At 39.2% G+C, this 21,022-nt stretch overlaps 2 protein-coding genes across 14 annotated transcripts in view; both read right to left on the reverse strand.

Moving 5' to 3' along the window:
* Positions 1-330: 330 nt before the first annotated feature.
* zbtb14 (zinc finger and BTB domain containing 14) lies at positions 331-3,488 on the reverse strand. 2 transcript variants are annotated; one of them, XM_026913348.3, is made up of 2 exons: positions 3,221-3,488; positions 331-2,168 (listed from the first exon to the last, which is right to left on the reverse strand). In XM_026913348.3, exon 2 carries the CDS (start codon positions 2,152-2,154, stop codon positions 820-822), a length of 1,335 nt encoding a protein of 444 aa, XP_026769149.1. In that variant the 5' UTR covers positions 2,155-2,168; positions 3,221-3,488; the 3' UTR covers positions 331-819. The 2 variants fall into 2 exon arrangements, with proteins under 2 accessions (XP_026769149.1, XP_026769148.1); XM_026913347.3 differs by lacking the exon at positions 3,221-3,488 and adding an exon at positions 2,658-3,173.
* Positions 3,489-7,677: 4,189 nt separating this feature from the next.
* The window catches only part of epb41l3a (erythrocyte membrane protein band 4.1-like 3a), a 75,693-nt gene continuing 62,348 nt past the window's right edge, over positions 7,678-21,022 (reverse strand). For 9 of the 12 annotated variants that reach the window (XM_053232522.1, XM_053232540.1, XM_026913699.3 and 6 more), the window contains 10 exons: positions 20,041-20,229; positions 17,657-17,749; positions 16,718-17,377; positions 15,472-15,591; positions 14,476-14,604; positions 12,728-12,859; positions 11,613-11,711; positions 10,281-10,361; positions 9,823-9,938; positions 7,678-8,745 (listed from right to left, as the gene is read on the reverse strand). In XM_053232522.1, the coding sequence (XP_053088497.1) occupies positions 9,828-9,938; positions 10,281-10,361; positions 11,613-11,711; positions 12,728-12,859; positions 14,476-14,604; positions 15,472-15,591; positions 16,718-17,377; positions 17,657-17,749; positions 20,041-20,229 (1,614 nt within the window). In that variant the 3' untranslated portion in view covers positions 7,678-8,745; positions 9,823-9,827. The remainder of the gene's footprint in view (positions 8,746-9,822; positions 9,939-10,280; positions 10,362-11,612; positions 11,712-12,727; positions 12,860-14,475; positions 14,605-15,471; positions 15,592-16,717; positions 17,378-17,656; positions 17,750-20,040; positions 20,230-21,022) is intronic. The other 3 variants (XM_053232543.1, XM_053232537.1, XM_053232544.1) reach the window with 3 other exon arrangements.

Consider the following 21,022-nt stretch of genomic DNA (forward strand, 5'->3'; position numbering starts at 1 on the left):
GTCCATCACAAGGCACCATGTACACACACACACACACACACACACACACACACACACACACACACACACACAGAGGCAATTCAGCCCAGTCAATCCATCTACTGGTATGTGTTAGGAGCTGTGAAAACCCAGATGAAACTCAGCGCAGAGACAGTAACCCGAGCTCACGATTAAACTGAGGCCTCTGGAGCTACCTGCTGCCTGGTTTCACGCTCCATTTCATCAGCTAAATTAAGCTGTGATGATTGCTTACTAGGAGTGACTTGGTGTTCAACAGGTTTGTGCCACACACAAAACACAAAGATGCAACTGATGCACAGAAGTCTGCACTATTGGAAATGCCTTTTTTTTTTATTACAGCAAAAATATCAATAAGGTAAATCTTATTTTCATCTTGCAAGGTAGTTGATGGAAAGATTGACCATCAAAGACATAATTTTTTTATCAGCATTTTGATAATTCTGTTTTCTTAGCAAAACTGGCACTGTGCATGTGTACTGTGTCAACAAGTGTAAGTCAGTACAATTCATTGTCCATTGCACTGCCACAAATACTCAAATACATTTGGTATGAAGTTTACAGTGAGAAAATTTTTTTGCACCATTTACATCTGGAAGAAAATAAAAACATTAAACAGTGTTAATCAACTTATCTGTCTAAAATTAATAAACTATCAAGATCTGATAATCTAATAGTTAAAAAAACAGAACGTAAACCAGACCAAAACAATAAGACTGCATCTGTTTACCATATCGAAATGGGTAAGAAAAGATTGTTCTACAGTGCATTAGTGTGAGTGTATTGAACACACACGTTATGTTATGAACATGCTATGGATTCCAGTTGCTGCTCGGCCTCCGCTGCCATCGCTGCCGCTTGCAGCTGTTCAGTCTCACTCTGCAAGCTGTTTGCAGACAGCTGCTTCCTTTCACTGTGCATGTTGTTCTCATGTCTCTTGAGATCTGACGCTTTGGCAAAGGCCTTGGTGCAGGAGCTACACCTGAAAGGCTTCTCGCCTCGGTGTCGCCGTTCGTGGTCCTTCAGGTGGGACTTGTGTTTAAAAGCTTTCTCACACATGTGGCAGTTGAAGGGCCGCTCGTTGCTGTGCACCCTCTCGTGTTTCTTCAGATCTGGGGCGCGGATGAAAGACTTGCCACAGTCTTCGCATCTGTAGGGTTTGAAGCCAGTGTGGATTTTTAAATGCTCTTTCAAGTGGGCCTGTGTGGTGAATGCTTTGGTGCATCTCTCACATATGAACGGTCTCTCAGCAGAATGCAGCTTTTCATGTTTCCTCAGTCGGTTCTCGTCCACGAAGGTCTTCCCGCAAACCTGGCAGGCGAACTGGTCCCTGTGGCCGTACAGCAGGTATTCAAGTTTCATGTCTGCAGTAGCCATGCTCCATCCAGGAGCTTGCTCGTCCTTAACGTCCCCCATGCTGTCAGCAAACGCAAGGGTCTGGGTGTGAGCCGCAAGCTCTTTGGGCTCAGTGTCCATTGCTTCCACATCCTGATCATAGCAGGCAACTTTGTGTACTTCCTCCTGGGTTAGCTCTTTCAAAAGTGAAGTGGCTTCCTCCACTCGCAGGTCACTGTTGGGTGATTTATCTAGATCGTGATTGCCTTGAGGTTCCTCCACGATATCGTCAGATGGAGTGTCGTCCTGGTCCCCAATGACCTGGACATCATTGTCTTGATTTAACTGGGGCTCCTCCGGTTGGAGCCCGATTTTCACAAGGTCGTAGGGATATTTGGCATTTTTATGGTCATTTTTCTCCTCAGAGGACATGTCGCGTTTCTGAGAGCAGAGCTTGTCCAAAAAACGTATTCCGAGTATTTGTCCAGATGACATCATTAAATTGACATCTTTCTTCTTAACTGAAATCTTGGCTGTGTACATGTAGTTCAGCACCTCTTCGAAGATGTCCGAGCGGATGAAGTCAATCTCGATGACCGAGGAGCTGTCCACCTCGTGCTTCTTAAAAAGCTTTTTGAAGTAATTGCTGCAAGCTGCTAACACACATCGATGTGCCCTGAACTTAACGTCTTCGACCACCACAGCTATGTCACAGTGCTCGCCTTCTAGTCGCTGCTCGTTCAAAATCTTCAGGAAAATAGTTTTGTGTTCATCATCCACATATTTCAAAGTTTCTGACATGCTGGAACAGGGTTCTGGAGGGAAAGAGAGAAAATGAGATGTTCAGTGTTCTTGATTTAGGAATACTAAGAAGTAATTATGCTTATAAATAATTACTGGAGCACTTTCTACACAGCTTATAAGTTAGATCAGGATACAGACATGTTTTTATTGATTTGAACAGCACAGGAGCTTTAACAGTTGAACTAAAATAGGCAGGTGGATATATTCCTGTATAGCCTACATGTTTCAAGCTTTTTTTTAAAAAATTATCCAGCACTGTAAGCTGTGTTTTAGGAGTGATAAAGAGTTTACAATCTCAGTTAACATCACAGCTCCTGAGGCAAATGAGGTTGCTAGCTAGCAGGCTATTGACATTCCGAGGCCGGAGGTAAAGTAGGTGTGGAATGATGTTGGATTATTACAGGATACCACAAACCACGAAAGTGTTTACTACTTTACAAACATGCACTGCGCTAGTTAAGCTTTGTTTGGGCTAATAATGCTCTCTCGGTATTGTTTACCTGCAGCATTAGCCACCCCGGTTAGCAACCATCTTGTTATGGTATCTCAAAAGGCAGAGGCTTTTATGTACGGTTAGCATTTAGCAAGACGGCTAGCTAGCCAGCCAGCTAGCTAGCTAGCTAGCTTTATAAATTCACCGGCCAGCTAGCTAGCAGTGTAGCTAACTATCATTAGCAAACCATTGTTATATCACACACACAAAACAAATTAGCAACTAAAATCCTCGTAAAGGTGAATAAAATGTCTATTCATCAGGTAAAATCTTGTTATAACCAGGCTACATGGTGGCAGTTTATGTACACTGGACTCAGTGTGTGTGTGAATGTGTGTGAGTGAGTGAGTGAGTGTGTGTATGCGTGTGTGTGAGTGTGTGTGTGTGTGTGTGTGTCTTCCCCCCTCGGCAGAGCGCTAGTAATATGGACGCCGTTCACGACGGACACAAGCACGAGCAGCCATGAACACTCCTGCCATGACGAAGCCGAGAACGCGCAGGCATCCTGCTCAAACATTATGCAATTCTTTTAAAAGCTGCTCCAATTAGCGAAAAAAGCGCATTTCTCACCCTTACGTGGCGTTTTGATCCCCTGGAGAAGTCTACGTTGAATGTCACGCAGCCAGTGGTGAATAATGCACTTTGTGTTTTGTTGGCCTGAGGACGAGCACACACACGCGGGAGGACGCGCTTGCGCCAGCACGGAACTGCAGACAGAGCGAGGGCGTGCGCAGCCCTGCCGCCAGCCAGCGCTCTTACGCAAACAGCGCACAGCCAGTCCACACCACGCGCAAGCGGCAGCGCGGCTTTACGCACGCTTGCGTAAGTTACTGAATAGCAATCTCTGGCGCGCGGGTACGGAGCTGCTGGCGGCGCGAAAGCCACTGTCACGAGCGGGAAATGAGAGTGCACGCAGTTTGCGCGCCACTGTAACAGGGAGAGCTTAACAATGACAAGAGATGTGTTTTGTTTACATTTTAGACGCATGGTCATTAAAATAATTTAATGTGCAGAACTGAACCTGAAAATGGATATCAGAGGTCATATCCTTTTTCTTGTATGTTTACACGTTATACTGTACACCCCTGTATATATATGATACCAATAAAAGTTAAATTGAATTGAAAAAATAATCAAAAAGCAAAGTCTTTGATTTATCTTTTGACTTAACTGTCTTTATAATCTAGAAGTCCATGCATTCCATCAAGCAAGACAATTTTGGTCAATGATTTTTTCCAGATTCATGGATAAGTTGCATCTAAATTATGTCTCCTCTTAAACTTAATCATAACTCAAAAAAAAAAAAAAAAAAAAAAAAGCTTTTTGTCCACCTGCGATTATCTGCAATTTGGCAACTCTCTTTATGTAGGATGTAAAGATGTAAGCTCCGCCCACTTGACATAATGACGTCATGTCATATATCCCTGAAAAGCTTCTTGCCTGATATAAACACTATGTCCAAAAGTACAGTGGATATAAAAAGTCTACACACCCCTGTTAAAATGGCAGGTTTTTGTGATGAAAATTAAAAAAGATAATCATCTCACAACTTTTTCCACCCTCAATGTGAAATTTCAACAAAATTAAGTGAAAAACAATCAGAAACGTTTTAGGAAAAAAATAGGAAAAATAAAAAAGTTACAATAACCTATTTGCATAAGTATGTACACCCTTTTATACTTGGGGATGTGGCTGTGTTCAGAATGAACCAATCACATTCAATCTCATGCTCAAAGTAATACAGCTGTCATCAATGAAATTTTTCTGATTAACCCAAAATAAAGATCAGCTGTTTCTGTAGGATTTTCTTCACATCTTCTTGGTTTCATCTGACTGCTGAAGCCATGGTCTGTAAAGAGCTGACCAAGCCTGTACAGGGTCCCACTGTCAAAAGTAATCGATCAGGAGAGGGGTATAAAAGAATTTCCAAAACATTAAGTGTACCATGGAACACAGTGAAGGCCATCATCAACAAGTGGAGAAAATGGGGCACCGACAGCGACATTACCATGAACAGCACGTCCCTCCGAAACCTATAAAAAGACAAGACAAAATCTTACCAGGGAGGCTGCCAAGAGACCTACGGCAACATTAACGGAGCTGCAGAAATATCTGACAATTACTGATGACTCTCTGCATGTGACAACATTCTCTCATATTCTTCACATGTCTGGGCTATGGGATATAATGCTCAGTTGTCCACATACTTTTGGCCATATAGTGTATGTCAGTTTATGTGTCATTATTCTGTAAAAAGTCTACACACCCCTTTACAATGGCAGGTTTTTGTGATGGAAAAAAAAAACAAGATAAATTATTTTCCACTAAATGTGGAAATTGTATTTTAAACCGTTTTCCTCAAAAATGTTCTGTATTCAGAACCAAAAATATCAGCTTCTAGTTGACCTACATTTATGAAATTTTACATGTTCATTACAGCATGTTCTCTAATTAGAATATTACCAAGGAATTTCCCAAAATGGTTGCATTTACTTTAGATTTACTGTATACTAAAGTTAAAATCTATTCTTAGTTAATACAGTAAAGAAATGATTTTATAACAAATCTTTCTGTAAAAGTCTTTCTCTTGAAAGTGTTCACAGTGAAGTATACATTTTAATTAAACCATCATCCAAAACATTTTATTAAGTCCAACATAAAGAGCATTGTCCTGCCCGCCCATGACCCTCACCAGTTTGCCTACTGTGCAAACAGAGCCACTGACAACACCTTTGCTATTGCCATACACACAGTGCTGGATCTCTTAGAGCATTGAAACTCATATGCCAAGATGTTCTTTGTTGACTACAGCTCCACATATAACACCATAATCCCATAAACTGCACAACTTGGACTTCTTAACCTACCGCATTCGGACAGTCACGCTCAGCCAACATACATCCTCAATCCTGATCCTGAATACATGATCCCCCATGGCTGTGTGCTGAGCTTACTTCTTTACACAATCTGCACTCTGCAGTCATGCCTCTAACACCATTATCAAATTTGACACACCAGTGATCGAACTAATCTCACACAACAATGAGTCTGCATACAGGGCGGAAGTACAGGACCTAGTAGTATGACAATAACTTGATATTCAACACCAAGAAAACCAAGGAGATGATCATAGACTTCAGGAAGTCCAGGAACCACACGCACACATATGAACGGAGAAGCTGTGGAAGTGGTGTCCAGCTTCAAGTTCCTTGAGGTCAGCATTTCTGAGGACCTGTCTTGGGGTATCAACACGTCCACAACTGCTGGCAAAGCTCAGCAGTGACTATACTACCTAAGAGGGCTGAAAAGGTACTTACCCCGTCAGTTGCTGGTCAACTTCTACTGCTGCACCATTGAAAGCATCATTAAATACTTCTGTACAGTGCGGTATGCTGCACTATACTGTAAGTCCAAAAGTTTGTGGACACCTGACCATCATACCCATATGTGCTTGTTGAACATCCCATTTTAGATTTAGTCCCCCTTTGCTGTTATAATAACCTCGACTCTTCTGGGAAGGCTTTCCACTAGATTTTGGAGCGTGGCTGTGGGGATTTGTGTTCATTCAGCTACAAGAACATTAGTGAGGTCAAGCACTGATGTTAGGTGACGAGGCCTGGACATTTAGGTTCATCCCAAAGGTGTTCAGTGGGGTTGAGGTCAGGACTCTGTGCAGGCCACTCGAGTTCTTCTACACCAATCTTAGCAAACCATGTCTTCATGGACCTCACATATCTAAGTTCATGAGCAGTGTCTTTCCAGTCTTGCACTACACAACAGTGCCTTACAATGACGGCACAGGTCATTGACAGTCACTAACAGGCGGGTGCTGCGGTGACTACAGGGCATATCAATAACTTTAATATGTACAATAACTAAGACTCTGGGCAACAAATAATAATCTGTGCAATACAACAATTTCTGTAAGACCTAAGAATTTGTGCAACTACAATGCAAAATGTGCTACAACTAAGAATTTGTGACACAACTACTATGTGCAGTAACGTGGGAATTTCTGCAATAACTACTATCTGTGCAATAACTGGAATTATGCAATAACTACAGTATGTGCAATAACTAAATTCCTCTACAATAATGCACAATTTCTTAGCCAACCCCTAAACCATCCGTGAATGGAAAGAGATCATTGTGAAACCCCTGCTGCCCAGGTGTTATTTTGGTGGTGAATCATTTTCAGCACAGCAGCGACACTAACACTGATATGAATTGATATGAATATATATCGCACGGCAGTTATGCTGGCGTTATTAAAACTATTTATGCTTACTGGCTACTTTATTACACACGTGTACTTTTACAACTTACAATTAAGTGTGAGAAGTTGGGGATTAATGGTCCTGCTCAAGGACACAAGAAGATCCGAAGTCTCAACCTTCCAACCAGTTTCCCAGCGCTGTACCTGCTGAGCCATCCCTTCCTTACTGCTGTCTACTGGATATGTTTTGTTAGAGGATTAATCTCAACCAAGCGCTGACACTAAGGTGTTTAAAAACTTAAGTAACACAAGTGGACATCACTTCTGGAACAAAACTCACCTGAGATTAAGCAACAGAAGACCAAATTAAATCAAAAAACTAAAACTTGTGTGCAGGTGTCTGTGCAATGTGCATGCTTGCAAAGAACACGATGGTGTCATCGAATTCATGGACTAAGACTGAATCAGACCTACAGAAACACACACACACACACACACTAAAAAGTTCAATTCTTCAAATTTACTCTTATTCAGCGAGCGGTTTATTGCATAGGAGCTGTTTTGCAGCTGGTGGTGCAAGGGGCTCTTGTAAAGACAGTTATCTATGTTCTCTATGGTTGTGGTTATTGCACTAAACATAATAATATATATAATAATATATTGTAAATGTATTTTATGAAAGTATGTACCTGCAATATACAGTAATTTCTGGCAACACTGTATATTCAGTGAAAGAATGTAATGCTTATACAATATTTTGGTACAGTAGTCTATACTTTGATAGAGAATGAAACCCAATAAATCTCTCAAATACATTTTTAAATATTTTTTTTATTGAGCTTATGTGGTAAACACATTCAACATGGAGTGCAGCATATGGCAGCATGAAGGTTTAAAAACACACAGGCTAACAACAACAACAACAATACTAATAATAGTAATAATGAGAAAAAAGAAAAAGAGGGACCAGAAAAAGAAGGAGGAAAAACACATAATTTGTGATGTTTCTGATTCTCTGTCCAGTTTGTACACTTTAAGGCTCAGTTATGCTACCCAGGGCATAGTGATTTTTTTGGGGGGGAAATGACTTAAAAAATGCGAGATTGGGGCAGAAGTTGCCTTGCAAAGACATCACTTTTAGCAAGGACCCAGAGTCAGTGACAAATATGGTCACAGTGCATTCATTCTCTGAAAATTTCAGTGAGAAAAATTAAGGAAAAACATAAAATTTTACATATATTGTAAAAACATTTTTTTTTTACTAATATGGCCTACAAAGCAAATGTATGTCATTCATATTCTCAGCCACACAAACATTCAGCAGGAACATGTCAGAGGCAGGGTAGGGATGGCTAGAACAGGACATGGTGACTGGACTCAATGAAACACCTACTGCATGGTTAAATATTGGGTGCTCATACAGATGCAGTCTATTATTATTCTTATTTTCTTGTATTGAGAAGTATTCTAATAAATAAAATGTAGGTCATAATATCAGTACTATTTTCAAAATTCTTGTCACATACTTACTTTTCCCCTTCAGAGGGATTGAGCAAGGGAGACTGAAATTTACACTGTGGTCATTGAGCATTTCCTACATTGTATATAGCATTTGTTCTCTTTACAGAAAAGGTGTTGTTCCCTTGTCATGCAGTGTCATTGACCAGTGCTGGACCTGGCTAGCCAGGAGATCTGTAAGCATGTGTTGCAGGGGAGAGTGAGCATGTTTTTGTTAGAAGGTGACTCCAGCAGTGCTCAGATGAAGTTATATCCATTGATGTATCTGTGGTGCTGTTTCCTTATGCAGCATCTCCAAAATGTCCTTTATTCCACATGGTGTAGGTGAGACTGCTCCAGAAAATATGAAGACACACTAATCCTACAAATATACAGGCAAAAACTTAGCATGATATTCCATAAACAGACTATCAAGGCATGAAGTAAGATTAGAGCAGAATGAAGTAAGACATGAGCAACGTAAATGGTCAATACACCATTTTACCACCAAAGCATGACATACAATAACGTGTCTGTGAGTGTGCAGAAGTTTAAACACATTGAGAACATATGCATACAACAATGCAAAATATTGGAAATGCCATGCAGAATTATTGCATTTATTAGTCTCTAAAACATGCTTGCACAATATTTGACAATAAGAAATACAGCAAGTTAGTCCTATTAATAGTACCAGTTTGTATCTGTGAATAATAGAGATCAAATAACGAAAACAAACAGTAAACATATTGGGCCAAATAAAAAAAAAAATCTATCATTAAATCCATCAATATATCTGAAAACACATAAGTAAGTAAAACAAACAAAAAGCAAACAAACAAACTAAGCTTTCAGGATATCCATTAATGAATCCTTCATCGTCATTAATTAAATGTTTGAATAAATTATTCAATAAAGCATTGACACAATTATCGACTAATTTATTGATAGATTTCTATGAATATCTATTAAAGGATATTTTGAAGGAAATATTAATGATGTATTTAATTACATTTAATGGTAGATATATTGTTCATTTGGCACTCTCCATCCTCCACATAAACATGGCCATAATTACCTGCAGTAAACTGTACTACCATTTATGTCCACCAGAGGACACCCTACTTCTTGTCTGATAAAAAGCAACGGCTCTGAGAAGGTTTACTTTAGCAGTAGCCCCAAAGCAACACTTTAATTTCCCCTTCATTGCTTATTGTCAAAGCAACATGAAGCAGCAAAACCAAACAAAAAACATATATATGTTGTTTCAAAATGTCCAGCATGGACATTATGAGGGACACATACAATTTGTCTTCAGCGCATCTCTGAATGGGATTTAGATGTAGACAAAATTGACGGGTTAGAATGGCAGCTCCTAGAGCTTTGGAGCATTAGCAAAGCGGTAAATTAGTTTGCGGTCGGCCAAGTCAAACAGAGTCGTGATTGGCTCTTCCCTTACCTGCATCACTCCTCGCCATCTTCTGGTGTGATTTCAGTCTCTTTGTGGACCACTACTTTGGTCACTGACATGTCGGGGTGCTGCTCTTTGGCTTCTTTAATGGCCTGAGCCAGGGCCTGGCCCCAGTGGCACCCCATAACGGCAACACAAAGAGGTGTAGGAATGCAAGTAATAAGAATTATGCCTTTAACAAATGTGAAGTGGAAGTAGTTTATACTGTGTGTGGAGAAAATGAACAGCTGGAGAGTGAATAGTAATTTCTCTTACTTTTAAGGAAGGTCACCAGATAATACAGAGACGTGATGAAGGTATATACTTAGTAATATTGGTTAGATCAGAGTAAGTATTCTAGAGGACACACTCCTCAGAATCCTGTGAAGTGTTAAACCTGCAGAAGCAATGTATCAACAGTATAGCTACAGCAGCTGTTCGGTGTGAATTAGTGGTGTGATTCTCACCTCATCATGGTCAATATCTGCATCCCCTGAGATGACAATACGTTTCTCAATCCTGGTTTCTGAAACACCTCCCTTCACAGTCTGTCAGCAAAAGAGATCACACTTAAAAACAATACATTGACAATAAACCAAAAACAACTCTTTGGTGTTTACATATTCAGGACATGCTTGTCCTATGCTTCAATAGCCAAAATGGCAGCATTTAACCATTTGTTTGTATGTTGTTAAATTACTGATTGTTTCTTGTGTCAGTCTTCACTCATCTTCACTCAAACACACACACACACACACACACACACACACACACACACACACACATTATTAGATGGTCCCACATGAATACCCTAAAGGCTTGTACTTCCCAAAACCAGTTTATGCCAAAGGCTCACCCTCACCTGGACACTGACTAGACTAGACTTTTTTGTTTTGACTTCTCCCCATTTTTCTCCAACCCACTAGCCAGCTCTCCCCTATCACACAACAGCTACCAACTGGGCAGGGTGAAGGCTAACACATGTGTCCTCTGTGGCATGTGAAGCCAGCCAACTGTGTTTTTTGCTTATTCTGCACTGGGAGGGCAGCATAATAGACTTGGAGGAGAGGGTTATCTGCCTTCTTCTGCATACATGAAGCTCACAGACACCCACAGTTAGCTACTGTCACTGTGTTGCCAGGGGAGAAAGAGTATGAGAAAGATTATCTTCCCATCCAGAGAGCACAACCAATTTTGCTTCCTTAGCTCCTGGCCATGGATGGCTTCTGAACTGCTGCTGTAATCATAAAGACTGTCCTGTGCTTAGTCTAGCACTATCATCCACAATATGTTCATACTGAACGTCCTTCAACACAATTAATACTGTAGTGTACAACTGTAGAAGAGTAATAATTTATAAACCACTATCAGATGTCAGTCAGAAAAGGATTGGTACTCTTTTGGTACCCAAGTTTTCTTCTTCATGTCATCTCAGGGAGTTTTTCCTTTTCACTGTCGCCTCCGGTTTGTTCATTAGGGATCTAGAGTTACATCCAGATTTCTGCAGCATTGTGACAAGGTTTATTTTTAAAAGCGCTACAGAAAGGAAATTGAATTGAACTGAATAATATTTCACAGCTGAGATGAGCAAGGATGATTGGTTTCATGCACCACAATCCATCAAAAAGACACAACATTTTAGAGGGCGGCATCATTACAGGTCCAAGTCTAATTTTTAAAACATACTGTATTTATTGACTATACTTTTATTTCTATATGGTACACCAGGTACAATAAATTATTTAATATGTACATTAGAAAGTGGAAGCAGAAAATGAGGCAGAATTAGCAGGCTGTACCTTAGTGATATGTGTGGTGGTGGTTGTACTGGTGGTTTCTGAGGTGATGGTCTGTGCACTCATCAGAATCCCCGGCTCTGTGTCACCGTCCGTATCACCCTGTCACCAAGAGAAATGCAATGGCGTGATAGACTGCATGAGACAGACATTCACATTCCAGGCTATCCGTGCTCCTGACCGATTCTTCCGCCAGCGTTCTGCCTCCCCAGTCACCCCAACCTCCTGAGGTTCACCTGTCCCTAATTACCCGGTGTATATGCACAACCTAACATATGACTGCTGTCTATACAATTACTGACTGTAGTCTGTCTACTACTGTGCAGAAATTGTCATCTTTCCCTTCAGTTAAAGAAAAGAGATCACAGCAGGACGAGATATTAATTGGGTGGTGAATCATTTCTTAGTATAGCAGTGACACTAAAGCGGTAGTAGAATGGTAGTGTGTGTATGGTACTGGAATAAGTGTATGATGTGTAGCAGGGAGTTTTACACACTGTATACTTGCTGGTCACTTTATTAGACATGTCTAACCTGTTGGTTCACATTGCAGGTATACAGATGGGGGCTATAGCCAATTTTCCCAGGCATAATTTGAGTTTATCAACTTTTAACTCTTCATACTTAGTCATCATTTCTGACCATAGGACTGCTGTTGGTTGTCTATTTTTGACTGGTGGATTATTCTCAGTCCAGCACTGACACTGAAGTGTTTAAAAACAGTGTTTATATTAACTTAGCATTCATACATCAGCACAGCCACACAATTCAATCAGGAAAAAGAACATAATCTGATTTTAACATTAATGCCAGTTAGATAAAGGCCATGTGTCCTGGCTTTGTTTTTCTTCAGTGATCAATGCATTACTTTTTCTGTAATATTTTAAAATGATAAAGAATAATCTTTACTTATTATTTTAAGTTTATGCATCTGAAACAAACAAACAAAAAACAAAACAGCTTGACTACAGTATACTATACACTTTTTTCAAACTGTATATATAAAAAAGCAAGTGCATGGAGACCCTCTGTAACAGCTTCACTATTCCAGCCTGTGTGTCTGCATGCTAAAAGATGCTGTGGTGTTGTTTTCTTATTCCTGCAGAGTAGCAGTGTACCTGCAGAGCCTCGTATGTTATAGTCTTCATTTCCGTGTGGATCACTGGCATTTCCTGTGCCACCAGTCTCTCCGTCTCACCTGACAATGCACTGCTAAAGGTTATGACCTCTGTCTGGAGCAGTGACGAAGCCTTTAAAAAAAAAAAAGAAAAAAGAAAAAGAAAGAGCAGATAATATAGAGGGTGAACGTTCTTGTCTCTTCTCTCTCACACACAATTTTAGCTGTGGCATGGAGACAAAAAAGAGAATAATAATTTGGTCCTGTTAAAGGCATCACTATGTCAATATGGTAGGACGCAGGCACATATACATCAAACTTATTTACTAGAACAACACTTTTGTAAACGTTATATTGGGAAAGGTATTACAGATTCTAACTACATTTAAAAAAGGTGTATATTGCTCTTGAAGGCCACAAACCTCTCTCTACTAGTTCTTACAATATAGAAAACTGTGTAGTTACAATTACACTCACACAAGTTATTAGAATAATGTTAGTGTGTATGTTCATTGTTGCTCTTGTTAGAGTTCACACTGTCATCTTAATGATAGCAAAACTGTGAAATATAGGGCTTTGTCAGCATTATTATCTCCTTACTTTAAAATGTTTTTTTTTCCACAGTAGTGTGAATGAAACTACAACAGAAAAGTCAAACTACATGAAGTAGTAAGTAGTACTGCGGGAGTACAAATAAAACAAATAATACTTTAATAAGATATTATTAGCATTTGTACCACAGTGGTTCAGTATAAGAAGAATAAAAGATGACAGAATGTGCTGTTATAGAAAATAATCTAACTTGGTGATGGGCCACATCACGCCACCCTTTTGTTAATTATTTTTCTATAACAGCATGCCCTTTTATTAAACTTTTGAGTGACGCAACAGTTTTTGACTAACATTTGAGTGCCAGTGATTAAGAAAAAATCCTGTAACTCAATGTACCTTCATATACCTTCATATATCAGCAGATAAGGAAATGAGGAAGACTCTAAGAACAAGCACTAGTTTGTGGGAAGTTGTGAGAGTGTGTGCATCAGTGTGCTCATACACACAGAGCTCAAATCACCCATTCACACATTTCCAAATCTGACAAGCTCATGTTGCAGCCTAGCTCATGTAATGTATGGATCATTTCCAAGATTCTCAATATTGTCCTTCATAACATTTTGTGCATTTAAAAAAACCCTCATTTAGAGACCTCACTGATGCACACACAGATTCTGCTGCACACTGGAACTACTGGCTCAAATGACAGTGCATGGATAGTGTTGGGGGTTTCAGGGGAGGAATTGAAGCAGAAGCCCAGGTACTGGTTCGTGGATTATGGGGCCAAAGGAGGGGACACCACTAAAAATGGAGTTCTACCTTCTCACTGTGACCCTCAGCATCGCCCCTCTGCTCTGACAGGATGATGTGGGAGCAGAGTGCCATATTGGGTGACTGGTCTCCTGAGGCTGGCTCATCATCATCGGTAGATAGAGAAAAACTCTCATCACCAGACTCGCTGTCACTGGGCGACAGGGGCTGAGTGGTTGCGGCAGTGAGGGCATTACCCACAGAGCACATGGACCTGTCGAATTCAGCAGTTGCCACGCCGCCAGAATCACTGCTGGCCTCGTCGAACTCTGTGTCACTGTCTGATGTTGACTGGTCTGAGACATGCACAGAGCTACTAGGCTCATCATAGCTAATTTTAGAGACACTGGGCGCCAACGGTTGATCCGGAGAAATGAGTGCCTCTACCTGTGACTTTTCCGATAAGGTATACTGCTGTAGATCAACTGCCTGTTCCTCTTCTCTTGGCTGGTCTTTTTCTGGAAGCTTCTGTGTATCTTCTGGCTGTTGAAGAGTCCTCTCAGGACTGGTAGATGTCTACAACAAAACAGAAAACAATGAAGATCAGAGATCATAGTTAAAAAGAAGCACATGACGCTTTAACAAATAATTACACAATTTTATTATAATTTTGGTACTCAAGGACATACTACCATATTAAAGTGCTAAATAATAATTTCATCTATCTAAAAAACCTTAACAAGGCCCATTGTTATATTGATGTTTTTAAAGAAATACTCAAAACTCACGTCTAAGAAAAGTCTAAGGGCAGTTGTTGGGACAGTCAGTGTGTTTTAATGAATTCTTTAGACAAGCATATTTGTAAATTAATGCAGAAGGAAGAAATTGTGTTTATGCATTAAAAAGCAAACAGAATTATATGAGTAACTGAAATAAACATTTTAAATGTATATTGGCATAAGTCAACAACTCTCCTTGGAGCTTCTCTGGTTTTATGTTTATTGTACATATATAACAGATTCAGTAGATTAATATATTACGTTTGAAAGGACACTAGGCGTGTTCTTTGAACCTCAAAAGAGTGCAAGAATTACATATGGCTAACGTTGTGACTTTGAATACAAAATCCTCTACTGCCCCTGCTGGTACTCCAAGCAATAAATCTGTCAATAGGTAATGGAAGGACAAGAGATGGCTTCTAGACAAAACATAACAAGGACAAGGGGACACAGCGGCCTATAAAAGCATGCAGTAGGCTAGGCCTCAATAGCTCTGTGAATATAAAAAGACCATATCAAATCTTAGCTAGGTTTCATAAAGCAGTAAGTATTATTATAATGTAAGCAGCCATAGCAATTCTATCCTATTCTTTAGAAAAGACTGCTCGCTATGGTTGTTGTACCAAACTGTAAACATTAGAATGCTGTCTCTAGTGTAGTCCACCTTAAGGATGGCCCGAGTAGTTGTTGAGGAGGAGGACCAGGTGCGAGCGCTGATCTGTTCATGAGCAGACTTTAACAGAGCAGTGAGCTCCGGTGACATCTCATCGAATGTGGGCTTAGGCTGAGCACATACCCACAAAAGCCAGACACGCGCACACACACACACACACACACACACACGCACGCAGGTAAGGGGTTAAAATGAACACAGACACACACACACACACGAACACGCGCGTGCACACACGCAGACACACAAAGACAGACACACAGAGGCACATACACACAGACACACACACCATTTGTCAGAACACAGAGATTGGAAACTTGGGAAACAAGGACATCAGACTGGAATGTTGTGCTGAGTGAAGATCTGAGTCATTTGGCAAAATTTAGCTTATTCAGTTTGGGTTATTCATAAGAGAGGCAATTAATTCCTTATTTTCCACAGAGTCAACATACAGCAGCAAACTAACTGCCTGTTTCAATATGCTTCAAATGAATATCTAAAACACTTAAAGAGGTTCGACTACAAATCAATCATCCTAGATTTTCACTGTCAATTTTTTAAATTGACCATTAAGTGAGAACTGACATTTCAGAGTTAAGACCTAACACCATTTAACCCCACAGAGACCACTGTAATTGAGATACTGTCGCTTTGCCTTTCATTCCTGATGAATTTCAGATCACGACAGCCCTAAAAAGAGTGGAGTTACATCAGTTTCCACCAGGATTCAGTACCCTCTTATGAATAGAGCCACATCATGCCACATCAAGCAGCATAAACATCAGAGGGAACATAAAAGGAAAAGAAATCTGCCATCTCTTCAATCTGTGACTAAAGCCAAAGACATTCCGTGTGTAACTGGCAGCAGGAAGCCTGGATTAAAAAAATAGGAAGTGAAATAAAACTAAAATAAGCTGCTCATTTGTGTGCAAAATGAAGTGGGTCAAAGCTAGCCTCATAAAGCAGCAGGCTCGGGTTTAAAAGCAGGAGCGACATCAAATTCCACGGTCAGGTATTTGAGTCGGGAAAAAAACAAAAACAAAAACAAAAAAACACAAGACAAAGGAACACAATATACTTTGAGAACATTCATAATAATGCACTGAGACTGCAAAGCGCTGGCTTTTAAGTAATATGTTAAGTAATTTTAATTCTTTTGGAAAGCCAGGCCTGGGAAGCTGGAAGGTGCCGTGTGGGAAGCACAGTGCTGGCATTATCAGTGTTGGTGTTATACTACCACTCTGGATGTTGGAGAGGTTTTGGTTAGATAAGGGCCTGGGCTGGGGCTCACACCCAATTCCACTGACTTCGATGGAGATTTGAGTGGAGATCTAAGCGGGGACCTGAGAGGGGATCTGGGCGTAGGGATGATTGCCTCCCTCATTGAGGAATCTGTAAGCAGTTTCAGCTCAGCCTTTTTTGCCTCTTCCATTTCCTCACTAGAGTGCAAAGCCACCACCATTTTCACAATGCCTGTAGGCTCAGACGGAGAAGGGGTCCTTGCTTCCTTAACTGTGATCACCGGTGTTGTGATGGCTTCTGTGCCTGTAAGGATTGCAGGCTCGTGCTTCTCAGTGGAGACTGGTATGATCTTCACAGCTGTGGTGCTAGTTTGATCCGAGAGCTTCTTCTTCTCTACTGTGAGAGTCGGGGAAGGAAAATCATCTTCTTTGGTGGTCACGATCTTCCCTGTTGTAGTGTCATAGGACTTGCCGAGTGTATATGCCTTATCACGCACTTCCTCCTGTATGGCTGATGCCTTTTTGAGAGCTACGTCTCCCAAAGCCTCGTCAGCAGTAACAGTGTTAGTAATGCCCACTACTTTGTAGCTGACTATGCTTTTCTTTTCAGGTACCTTAGGTGGAACCTTGTTTATAATTACCCAACCATCAGACTCCTACATATAAGATACAGAAAGGCATGTTAGGCACCTCTGTGGGAGAAGCGAAAGACACACTTAAAGCCAACATATATGTCAGTAGCTACCAACACATTCTGATACATCTTTAAACATCTCTTTAAATGTATTTAATAAAACTGAACTCAATCAGATATTTTGTCTGCTTACAAAGAAGAGACACCATAAATCAGACTTTAATGCACACTCAGGGCTATTTATTTGGTCAGGTGCGATTTCAAAGGCATCCAAATGACAAAAAATTGTAAATTCACCTACCACATCATCTTTCCTGTCCTCCAGGCTGTCCTGTTCATCTGTACCTCTAGCAACCTCCTCCTTCTCAGCCGCTGCTTCGGAATCCTCTTTGGTCTACATGGAGTGCAGAAAGAGAGTGATATCAGACGCTCCATTAACAAGGCACATTGTGGAACATGACTCAGAGAGATCTACAGTGTACGAGTGACCTGACATTTATATTCCACTGTTATTTTAAATTACATACTGAATAATGTTTTCCTAACCTGACTATGGTCTGACACAGCAATGGCACAGTCTTTGGTGCATTAGCTTCAGGTATTAATTATAAGAGTATATACTTGTAAGTATATATTTCATGAGTCAGAACAAATAACAGCATGAAAGCATAACAGAGTGTGTAAACTATACAAAAATATAAATAGATAAACAGTATATCACAGGCTTGATGCATCTGATTAATAAACAGTATGAAAACAAGGGGGATGTCTGGGGAAAGAAATGTATACAGAATATGCTTAAGTTACGGGTATTTCTGTTGAAATTCTCAAAATATTCTGAATTTCTGACCAGCACAATATTCACATTTTCAATTACGTGTTCATATTCTATCTGGAAATTCATTTTGAATGAATACCCAATAATTTATTATATGATGTTTAATATACAACTGACGGATATAAAAACTGATGTCTTATCAAGTGAAAATATCTTGAATATTGTCAAATTTATCTAGCATGTCTTTTTTTATAAGATTACTATAAACCCAATATAAGATTGTTAAGCATATATATATATATATATATATATATATATATATATATATATATATATATATATATATATATATATTAGATATTTTTCTATTCATTTTAAGCTTCAAATAGTCTTGTTCTATTGGCAAATAAAATTTGTTTCTAATTTTTCTAATTGTAATCTTATAACAGGAAATACTAGAAAATACTAGATAGATTTGACTATATTTAAGATATCTGCACTTGCTAAGATGCCATTTTTTTGCAATGTAGTGCTATTATTTTAAATCACTGGAGTTTTTCATTGTCACTAATGTCATAAGCACAGGCCATTACACCAGTGAAAATATTTAGTTTCCAGGATGGCACACATTATTAATCACACTAGCATCATTAAATTATTCTACTAAATATTTAACAAAATTTAACAAAAACGAATAATTTAACAAAATATTTACAAGTAAATGAATAACTTCTAGTGTGTGGAGGGAATATCAGCTGGTGCTGGTTGAAATGACCACTCATTGTTCTGAACCTTTTGTGATTTCTAAATCCATGTTTTTAAAATAGCCAACATAAATAAATAAGGAATATTCTTAAATGTCTGCAAAAGCCTCTAAAGCAGTAGAACTGGCTTGTAGGACAAGCTATTTTTCCAGCACCTGGCAGTTTAAAAAAAAAAAAAAAAAAAAATTGAAAAAATAATAGAAATAATAAACACGATAATAAAGAATCAAACCATTTTTATTGCTTAGGAACCTTCAAAGTTATAAAATGATATCTGTTATGTTGTGCTTCTTGAAAAGTTTTAAACTATGACATGACCAATAATTTAAGAGACAGGTTTTGACCATATTCTGAGAATCACTCACATAATGTTTAGGGAAGACTGTAACCTAGCAGCAGCTGTCACTTACATGACTGCATGTCTCAATCATACTGTGAATCTAATTTGGCTACAATCTGGTGATTCTTGCATGCTGTGACAACTGTGCTTTTGATAACAAGCGTGATTAATACAGCACGTGGTTTTTTTCCTATATGTTGTTTAGTTTTAATTTTTACATTTATGCGTTATGAAAATAAGCAGATAACACCAGTAATGAAAAAATGACTACATGTACGTGACTGTAGGTGCAATATCTGAGTAAAGAGAACATATCTTGCAATCTCTGTGTAGCTGAAAATTATTTCTCCTTTGAAATGGGTCTGTTAAGCTGCTTGATACTATCTTTACCTCCAATCTCACTGTTTTTATGTGAACCATTTGATGAAACTTTATTTACAACCATGCAGCAAAAATCAATGTGATAATCTTCAGGAAAATCAGTAAATCATTCTCCGCTTTTATCTAAAGCATTCATTCAGAGCCAATCCAAAGAGCTTTTTTTTTTTTTAACAAGCCCCAATCATTTTCCCAGCATCTGTCAGCTGTGGCGGTCACAGCACTAATGTCTCAAGGTTAAGAGCGCTGGGAATAATTCAGCCTTTACTCGGTACATTCAGTAACCTGCACATCATCCTGAAAATGTTTCTGAAGAAAGCAATTTGTGTGCAAGACACAGCATCAAAATGGCCAATCATAAAAAAAAAAAATACAAAATCCATCTAACTGCTAGCTGAGTGACTGAGGGTCAGTACTTTGCTTACATCCTCAGGCACTAGGGGTTCAATCATAGGAGCCTCATCCAGCCGGGAGGATCGCAGTGGGGATGAGGAGAGACGCTTCTCCCACTCTGTTAAACCCGATTTATTAGTGCCTCCCTCCAGGAAAGTCCTCTTCAGCTCACTAATATTGGTCTGGTGTTTGACCAGCTCTTCGGGGGTTTTATCCACCTCCTGCGAAAACAGGAAAATTATTATTATTATTAGGGCTAATAATAATAATAAAAATAATAATAAAAATAATAATAATAATAATGTCAATGCAAAGGTCAAAGATTGGTGTCTGTCTCTTCCTGCACTCAGTACTAGCTCCTTCTCCTTACAATTAAAATAGTGAATGTACTTGGCCATCCATATTTAACAAATTTAAATTTTTTTTTTTTAATTGCTTTTCTATCTGCAAATTGGTCACTAAAAGGGTTAGATTATACTGTACACCATTCCACATTATCTCTGTTATCATGATTATCTGAGGAGAAGAAGAAGAAGAAGAAGAAGAAAAGTACTAAAGGGAAGAAGACTATAATGAGGAGAAGGAGACAGTGAAGGACAAGGCAGTGTAATAAGAAGAGTCATATGAATGACTATAAGAACATTTTACTTGATAAACACAGCAAGGAAGAAAGCCAGAGACCTACATAATTATATTAAAGTGTAAAACTACAAACTAAAGAGTACATTATATTAAAGAGAAGCATATTAATATGTTCCTAAAATGAAGTACATTAAAATGATTTTAGCTACACTGCCAACTGAAAGTTTTTGAATACCCTGTATCATTTTTGGTTAAACTTCAATAAATGGGTTCAAGGTCTTGCATTAAGAAATAAATGCTAAGTGAACTAAGAAATGTGTATAATTTTTTATTTTATTAAAAAAAATTCTAGATCTAAATGAAAAAGACTGATCTGGAAGGTTCGATACTAACACCATCTAATACAGGGGTTCCCAAACTAGGGGTCGCGAC

The sequence above is a fragment of the Pangasianodon hypophthalmus genome, chromosome 1 (assembly GCF_027358585.1).
Source record: "Pangasianodon hypophthalmus isolate fPanHyp1 chromosome 1, fPanHyp1.pri, whole genome shotgun sequence".
Lineage (NCBI taxonomy): Eukaryota > Metazoa > Chordata > Actinopteri > Siluriformes > Pangasiidae > Pangasianodon > Pangasianodon hypophthalmus.

Excerpts from the sequence above, each read along its gene's own strand:
- zbtb14 (XM_026913348.3), bottom strand. The coding sequence starts at position 2,154 with ATGTCAGAAACTTTGAAATATGTGGATGATGAACACAAAACTATTTTC.